Source organism: Palaemon carinicauda, chromosome 20 (assembly GCF_036898095.1).
Source record: "Palaemon carinicauda isolate YSFRI2023 chromosome 20, ASM3689809v2, whole genome shotgun sequence".
Taxonomy (NCBI): Eukaryota; Metazoa; Arthropoda; class Malacostraca; order Decapoda; family Palaemonidae; genus Palaemon; species Palaemon carinicauda.
In genome coordinates this window covers 46,523,524-46,533,523 of record NC_090744.1, presented here as the reverse complement: position 1 = coordinate 46,533,523, position 10,000 = coordinate 46,523,524, and the positions used below count along the sequence as shown (strand labels likewise).

Here is a 10,000-nt window from a genome sequence, read left to right as displayed (position 1 = left end):
AATTTAATATCTTAGGGAATAAAAACATGAAATGTCAGCATGATTGCTACCTTTCTTTCTTTGCCTCATTGCCAGCACCTCAATTAAATTCCGACCACAAAGGTTTGAGACTTATGGAAGACTTGAACTCCTTCTATATTTTTCCATCCCATTTCATCCTCTTCCACAGAATAGTGTGATATTCATGATTTTTTTTTTTTTTTTTTTAACACTGGTGACATATTTTCCATCACACAAGTTAGTCTTTAATCCAAGATCGTTCAATATACTAAAAGATATGACAATGTCTCTCACCAGTAATGACAGAAATACCTGATTATCCCTCTTTTTTCATAGAAATAGATGAACTGGGGGAAGAAAATATGGCAGCAAATTTAGTTTCTTTCAACTCTGAAGTCTTGTTATTTACGCAGGGACCTCTGATAACAAAGCTGGCTGATAAGAAAAACAACTTCATAACTTTATCTCCCTTTTTATACTATTGATCATGCATCATTATATATTATCTTATCGCAGTTAACTCGAACGGTTCTTCTAAAGTAAGGTATCAAATCACCCTTTGGACATAACAGAATATTTTCAACTTAGGTATATCTGAATGTTAAAAAATGGCTGTTGGCTTTGTTATTTTCTTTATTTTTAGGGAGATCTAAATTCACATTGGTTTTCTGATGATTTAACACGAATACAAATTGAAAAATCTTAGATTCAAGAGTTTTTTTTTATCTTACATTCATGGTATTGTTCATTATTATCAATATTTTTATTATCATTATTATTAAAAATGAGGTTAGATGGATGGATCAGATAGTCCCGACACTCTAGTTGGATACGGGCTCTATGTATTGACAGCACTATATAAATGAAGATATATTTGCATGTATCTTTAAGTTTGTTGAACAATTTATCGCTTTGTCAACAACACAGTGGTCAATTTGAGTTTAATTCTGTAGATTATGATGCAGATCAAATGCAATTCCAGGACACTATTTGCGACCGTTGCCGTTGGTGGAAACTTTCTGGATGTCTTCCACATGTTTGGAACATTATTGTTTTTTGATAAAAACCTACTACTCTTTTGATAATACTGCAAGAGACAAATAGCTTTTCAAGGATACTGCTCTATCAGCAAAAAAAAAAAAAAAAAAAAAAAAAAAAAAAAAAAAAAAAAAAAAAAAAAAGCGTCCTATTAGACTCATCAATCTGACGATAGTATAACGGTGGACCATTAGATTTCAAGTGATACTGTTCTCTTCGTCATAGGAAATGTAGGAGTGCCTGCATTTCTCAGGATAAAGGAGATAAGAATCCTCAAAACTAAAAGATTCGACTGTCGGTTTTTTTTTATATTCCACGAAAAATTCAGAAGAAAATGGGTCTTTTAGTTTTTTGCATTTTCCAGAAGCTGATTGGTCTTTATGTATTAACACTGCTATCGTTTGTTTTGTCACGATTGCTTTTGCGAATATTTCCTGCTGTAAACCAAAAACCCTTTTTATCATTATTAATAAAGGAAATAATATTAAATATTTTAATCACCGACTATGAAGTCTTTTATATTTCTATTCCTAACGACATCTTTTGTGTAACATACCCGGAAATAATGTCTTTCGAAGATTAATGTTCCTCCCAAAACGTAAGAATTTGCTGAAAGCCACAAAACATTCTTCAAGGCTTATCTTCTCTCCTCCAAATCTCCCATTCTCACCAAAAAAGGAAAATGGTGAGAGAAGAAACACAGAACCCAAAGTGGAACTGTTTGAAAAGATTGAAATCGTCATAACTATTCATGAGAAGGAGAGAGAGAGAGAGAGAGAGAGAGAGAGAGAGAGAGAGAGAGAGAGAGAGAGAGAGAGAGAGAGAGAGAGAGAATCTTTTAAGCTGAAATGCTTTCCAAGGATTCTTGTTGAAAAGCATAACTTACACGCGAATGCTTCCGTGCGCTGAGAGGAAGAAAAACAATAGAAATTTATGGCCTCGTCTGGGTCAAATCTGGGTCTCTTCCTGTTTGGTTTATTCTTTTGTTAAGTGAAATTAAGAAATTAGATATTTTAGTTTTTTCCATTCAGAGGAATCCTGTTTTTTCATAGTTTTATTGGTAACAATTATAGCTTTAATTTATTTTTTTATAAATAAGAATTTTATTTTGTTATATTTTCAGTGGAGGAATCTTTGTATGTGTGTGTGTGTGTGTGTTTTCAATAGAGTGCTTCATTTTCACACGATTGGCTAAAGATATTATGGTTTTACATATAGGTAAACAAAACACATTCACAATTCCTATATTATCAAGGGACACCATAATTCTTTATTATATATTTAGTGTAATTCTGATTTTATTGTTTGGCTCTTTGTATATAGAATTAGTCAAGGTAAAAGCATTTTCAGCCTTTTTTTCCCTGCATATAAAATATTGATTTCATGTTTTATTCTATTAGGGAGAATCATACGTTTTAGCATCCATAGCATTCCGTTAATTATATAATCATATAGATTATATTTTTCAATATTTCCTGGTTCATTTTTACATCATAATGTTAATAACAAGATTAAAATATCATAATGATTAGTAACTCAAAGATATTGTATTCTAGAAAAAAAAAGTTACTGGTAATTTCTCGTAATTTATTTTCTGTTGTCAAATGAGCGTCTTGTGTGATTTAGTCCATCATATACTTTCGAGAAAACAGGTTCCAGGAAATATAAGTGGGCAGGTGACGAGAATGAGAGAGAGATTTGATTCTCCCACCCCTGTGTGCATTTATGGAGACATTTTTGTGACATCTGTCATAGCATATTGATTTTTCCTTACAACGCTGCTGAAATTTAGAGGACGACAAAAAAAAATCTTGTAATATCGAATATCATCAGAAGCTGTGTTCCTGATTATCATCTTTCACAATCAAAACTACGTCCTGGAAACTCCTTCAAAATTTTCCACTGAGTTTCGTCATCATGAATTTCTCACTTCATAGAGATTTAAACATAACAGACATGTATTACTATCAAAAAATTTCTGTAAATTACTATTGATAAGTGAATCGTGAATATTTTTTGAATCTTATAAAATATCGTAAATATTGTAATTTAGTCTTCAATATAATTACTATGTTTGTGGGCTATCATTTTCTTCAGCTGTCACTATTTTACTATTTCCATTCTTTCAACTGATTGATAGTGGAGTAAAACATTGAAGTAGATTTTACATAATCCACGTTTTGATACAGTTGACCGTAAGAGTTGGTTAATATACATTTTAGGTTTTGTTACTATGATTTTTAGTTTTTACCTCTATATTCGTAAAAAATTATTTTTATCATAGTGTTACTTGGAATAACAGCGTTTAGCATTTTGTTGCAAGAAATTATAATCGTTAGCTATTCCACCGTGAATATTACAATTCTTTATCGGAAATTTTATTGTTTTTAATTTCATTCATAAAAAATATAATCGATAGCACTTCTTAATCTTATGTATTTGGTTTGTAAAGATTAATTTCTCTAGCATTTCGTTAGTAGATATTAATAATCTTCATCTCTTGGTTATACAAATTATAATTTCTAGCATATCGTTAGTAGAAATTATAATTTTCAATATTTTGTTGGTAAAAATTTATATTAATTGTCTTTTTTTTCGTGTAAATTATTATTTTCAACAATCTGTTAGAAAGAAGAGAAAATATTTTCAGCATTTCATTGGTAGAAATTTTAGTCATTAGCATTTTGTTAGTAGAAATTATAATCTTTTTTATTTCACTAGAAGAACTTACAATTTTTAGTATTTCGTTATTAGAAATTAAATTTTTCTAACACTTTTCTAATCAGAAAAAAAGGCAATGGCAGGAAAGGAAACGAATAAAAATGTCCCTTTTTAATAAAAGATATTTATTTAAAAAGTATAGTATAAAACAGGAATTCATCAATTGATTGATGAATAATTATGTGATCAATTTGCTGATTGACTAACTATTAGATGCACCACAATTATAAACTATGAAGTAAATAATAGAAACATATAAGGTATTATGCAATCACGAAAAGAAACCTTTCATTAAAACTTTAATTGACAAACAAATATATTTATAGGTAAACAAATAAAGGGATATATAAAGATAAACACATAAAAAAAATTATGGATAAGTATACAAAAAAGAATTATTAAAGTAAGAAATAACTGAGTACTTATAAAACTTTTCCAGGAATCCAGCATAAAGATTTTACAGGAGCTGGTATTTTAAGTGCATTCATTAACCCAGATAATCTATACAAAGCGCAATATGTCATATGAAATTGCCATTTTTGGACTAAGATATACAAGTGATATTCAATTCTGGGCTGCAAACTTTAAGTTATGAATAGTGTTTTAGTTAACCGCGACGGATCTAGAACAGAAATCCTCTAGGCCCTAAAAGATTAAGTAAAATTTAAATGGCTAAATGCATGACCTGGCTAAGTGGAACACATTACTTAATGTATTTTGCCTAATTACATATTTTACCTGAAGAAAAAAAAAAAACCTCAGTAACATGTTCGCTATAGGGTAGTTGAATCATTAAACGAGTTGAGCAACGATGAGGTTAGATGAGTGACCATCAATTAAAGACCGGAAATATTCGGAACATAAAATTGACATAACATGAGATTAACCACATTATCCCATAATTACTTAATGGAAATCATAATGGTGCTATCATCTTGAAGGAATGACAGAAGGAAGGATTGTGGGTTTTCTGGCATCATGATATCGAATGTCATTAACTTCGATATCCTTTTTTATAGATAAAGTAAAAGAGGCAATTTCATCTAAAACAATAAAAGAAAACGGATCAGTATAAAAGTTACATAGCTTTCAGAAGACCTGCTTCTGAAATAAACCTAAAAAGGCTGCTATGATCATACAAGACATCCTCCTCAAGAATCTTGGTAAGGATGAACCTGCCATCTCCACCTTGAGCCCTCAAACAGAAATCCATTTCTTACGTACCCAAGAGTAGGGCATTCACTTAAGAAATGCCTCACTGTCATTGGTACCAAACATTCATTGTTAGTGTTGGTCAGACATCGAAAACTGCCAAACGCGAAACAAAGATCAGTTTCCCACTTTCAGAACATCATGTTATACTACCAAGGAGATATAACATTCGTTATTTCATTAATCTTCTATCCGTCTAGAACGTACCACTGTTGCTGCCAAATTTCATAAAGAACTCTTTATTCTTGGTAAAAGGTCATTACAGAGGAGGGTATATCTTCTTATAAACAATTCATCTGCTGCTTCCTATGGCACTCTATTTGCCTCCCCGTTACCACGCATACCTACGTGTGCCAGAACCCAGCAAAACTGAACCATCATACCGTTCATCTTAATAATAGAGAGCCACTTTAAATTTAAAAGCTTCTGAAGCTTGAGAGGCACTCAAAATTGTAAAATTGCCCTCCTCCTTTAACACTATTTTCTTTTTCTTTAAGAACAGTCAGTATGCCATGTAGTTTGGCAGTAAACATAGACGATACTAGGGGAAGTGCACCTCTACAATTAAAGGCAATTCTATACAAACCTAATCCAGTGCAAACATCGGATTTGGAGCCTTCAGTCAAGGTAAAAGTTGACTCACTATGTTCTTCAACATATTCCATAAAAATAGACAGGGCTTCTAAGTCAGTTATTTATTTTTTGTTTTTTTATGTCAAGAATATATCTACAGAAAGATATCTCTGGCAACTGCCATGGAGGGGTTGGTGATACTTTAAATTGAAGCATTTTATTTCTAGCTATATCAAGACTGTTTATTAACTGTTTTACCCTAAGGTCAGAAGGTTGAGAAAATTTTGGATACAGCTTATAATGCCTAGAACCTAAAACTCTTTACAAGGCCTACACTCTGAAATTCTAAAAAAAAAAAAAATGCAATTCTCTGCAACATAAACTAATATTGAAGAACAGAAAAACTCCAGTGAAGGTCAAAAGGTAATTCTCCAGTGTCAACAAGGAGGTTTGTAATGGGTGAAGTTACAAAAGCTGCTGTGGCCAATCTGATCCCAGTATGGTGTACAAAATTTAAAGTCTTCAATCGCCTTCGGATAGCTGAGGAGTATATATCACACTCATAACAATTTTTTAAAAGATTAGAGCTTTGTACAATTTTAGAATAGTTTTGTGCAGTCTTTCTCCCCATGACTTGAGGAACAGAAATTTTAAAAGATTCAGAGCCTCAAGGCATTCTACTTTTAAGGCTTTTAAGTGAGAAACCCAAATTAGTCTGCCGTCAAATACCAACCGTAAACATCTGGCCTCATGTACGCATGAAATTCGTCGGCATTTGGCGTACATGTCCCGGCTTGGATGTACTCCCCGAATATGACAGAAATAGATAACAACAGTTTTACTTTTCGAAAAATTAACTCCATTTATATCAACCTATAAATAATGTTGTCAATTGAGATTTATAGTTTCCTTTTAACTATTCCACTCTATCTCAGTGTTGAAAGGATATCTTGTGGAATACCGTAAGATATCCAATTTATGGCTAATACAAATAGGGTTACACTCAAAACATTACCCTGGGAACTCCTTCCTGACATTACCTCTCTGACAGAGTTTCACCTACTATAAAATTGAAAATATTTTTGTAACAAATGCTTGAATGAACAATGGTAGCTCCCCTCTTAATCCTAAATCATAAATGGCATTTAGTAGGCTATATCATGTCTCCATTTAGTACCATATGCCTTTTCAAGGTAAAAAAAGACTTACATAGTGCTGCTTGGAAACAAAGGCTTCACAAATAGGGGATACAAGCTAAAACAGCACAAACATCGTTTAGTTAATTTTCCTAAAACAACACTGAATAGGTGATATGATACCTTTCTTCTCCAGGTACCACACCAGACATGTATTGACAGTCTGCTCCATGATCTTGCTTAAACAAGATCATCAAGATGTCAATTTTATTTATAGAAAGTTTCCTACCAAAACCTATCGTTACTGGGTTGTAAAAATGCTAGAATAATGGCTAGTTCCCAGAGTGTTGGGTAACTGTGACCATGCCATATTTCATTAATAATGCTTAAAAGAAAATATTTAGTGTTCAAGAGTACAAGTTTAATCAGGGCCAGGGACAGTATCACTACATGTAGCAAGTGCATAATCAAATTCCCTTTCGATATAAGGAAAATTATATGCTGTAAAATCTAAAAGTTTATACTGGTGGCAAGGAACTGCTTCACACTTGCATGACAAATTAAAGAAATGCTCAGCCAAAGCATTGCAAAACTCGGGTGCATCAGTCACATTCTGGCCATTCCCCTTCAATACTAGTAGTGGGTTAGGGGTAAATTTTCCCGCTATCGTTTTTTTATTTTTTTTATTTTTATTTATTTTTTTTCAGACAGAATGTGGTGGATTTTTATGTTAACTTGAGAAACAAAAAATATCCAAGACAAGCATCAAGGCATTGCACGACGAAACTGTGCTCTACATTTGTTGTATGCTACTAGATTCTCCTCTATACAGCATCTATGCAATCAAGTCAAAGATGTTCTTCAGGCTTGGTGCAGGGTCGTTAGTTCTGATGACCACTAGACCACTAATTACTGTCTAAATAACCTTGTTGTTTTATTAATTGAACTGACTCTTGTTATATGAAGAATTCTACTAAGTAAGTCTATGGCTTCATCCACAGTTTCAAATTGTTTTGCATTTTCTTGAATCTTGCTTAGCTCCTGAAATCCATCACAGTCCGCCTCGGCAGTGTTCCATTGTGGGGATATGTTCAAGAGTGGGTCCTTATTGCTGCTTATGATAATTGGTGCATGATCACTAGAATACTAATCAACTAATGTTCTCCAGTCACAATCGAAGAGGCACATATAGCTTGCAATTGAAAGCTCATTGCACAAAAAAGTACCCATCTCGATATAAAAATGCATGGGATCTGCTGTATGAAGGAGGCCCACATCCTCATTTTTCCCAATTGATATGATGTTGTTACTTGTATTTTTTAGAACATAACCCCATAAAGGATGTCTACCATTCAAATCTCCCAGTTGGAGAAAAGGCTAATAGAACTGTTAAATCACCTCAACTAAACTGGCATACATGATGTTATTTGACGGCAAATAAAGGGAGGAAATGGTATATTTTCTCACTATATCAATTTGTACAAACACTGCCTGCTGAGGAGCACAAAAAGACAAAGATATTTAGGGAACATCTCGATGAACGTCTACCAAACTTCCGCCATGGCTCTCTACTTGTTGATCATAACTATATTTCCCTTTAGCTAATGTACTTCTTAGGGCAAAAAGTATTATCTTCAAGCATGCTTTGCTACAGATATACAATAATGGGGGTGTGAAGAAAAGAAAGGCATGAGCTAGAGAAAAAAAATTGTAAATACTCCAGCACATACACACACATACGCACACACATATGTATATATATATATATATATATATATATATATATATATATATATATATACATATATATATGTATATATATACATATATATATATACATATATATATATATATATATATATATATATATATATATATATATATATATATACAAGAAACACCTCGATGCCTCTTAAACGAAAGTTTTCAAAACAGGAACATTGCTTGATTGCAATATAACGTTTAGCTGAATAATAATTTCATAAATGCAATAAGTAGAAACTATGAATTTATATTAGTCACATCAGTTGAAAATTGAAATCTACAATGTAAAGAGATTCAGACATCGATGGTATGCTCGCCTCCTTTTGTCCAATTTACAGTGCGTAATATCTCATCAATAAGTGACGGTAAACGTCTTTATGGTAATCAATTGAAACTCCGAAGATGAGACATCAACTCTATTTTGAGCCCATGTGACGAATGTATTCCAACAAAGAAGCTTCTTTCAAACATATGACAAAAATATGGATAAAGACGCAGAGATTATTTGTAAAGAGATAGAAACCAGAAACTAGGTTTTGTTAAATGAATTATTTTGGTTCCTGTTCATGTTTTTTTTATAAAGTGTTTCCTTTTCCTCAGGCATTCAAGAAAATTATGATTATGGCTTTTTATATCAGGATATTAACTCTACGTACGTTGCTTTTCATTGATTTCAACGTGAACATTCTATTGTGTGAAGGGTAGCTTTACCAGTGAATGATCTATATAAATACATATACATATACATATACATACATATATATATATATATATATATATATATATATATATATATATATATATATATATATATATATATATTTATATATATATATATATATATATATATATGTATATATATATATATGTGTGTGTGTGTGTGTGTGTGTGTGTGTGTGGTGTGTATGCATATATATATATATATATATATATATATATATATATATATATATATATGTGTGTGTGTGTGTGTGTGTGTGTGTGTGTGTGTGTGTGTATATATATATATATATATATATGTGTATGATAAATTTTTGCACATTTAGACGTTTTTTTTCCATATTCAAATAAGCCATATATTTTTGCTACATTAATGTCTGGATTCTCTTAGTGACCTCGGGATCAGAGCCCCAGGCTAAATCACACAAAGACAAGACTAGTACTGTCCGTCCCTAAATCTGTGTAAAAGCTGGTCAATGGTATCTTCAATATCAATTTTATTTCTACTTTTATTCAAATTGTAAAATACTATTAAAGTCTTTGATGCAATCCGTCTTACCTACCTACGTAAGTGTTTCAACAACGACTTTACAAAAATAGAATGAATCTTGATAGAGACCTCCTCCTCTTTCTTCCTCTCAGACATTCATACCAGTACCAGCAGCGGGAGCAGCCGAGTCTACAGCTTCCGCCCAATAAGAAGCCCAACGATCTCCTTCGAGGTGAAGGCGGACGCAAATGTCAACCTCTGCCTCTCGCCAATATCCTCCGAAAATCCTCACCAGCAGTTCGAGATTTTCCTCGCCGGGTGGAATGGGGCCGAGTCGGCCATCAGG

At 32.4% G+C, this 10,000-nt stretch overlaps 1 protein-coding gene across 2 annotated transcripts in view; it reads left to right on the top strand.

Annotated features, from left to right (window-relative positions):
• LOC137660324 (uncharacterized) overlaps nt 1–10,000 on the top strand; it is a 23,905-nt gene that overhangs the window by 800 nt on the left and 13,105 nt on the right. For both annotated transcript variants that reach the window (XM_068395144.1, XM_068395143.1), the window contains exon 2: nt 9,807–10,000. This exon is cut by the window's right edge and continues 102 nt beyond it. In XM_068395144.1, coding sequence (XP_068251245.1) covers nt 9,807–10,000 — 194 coding nt within the window. The remainder of the gene's footprint in view (nt 1–9,806) is intronic.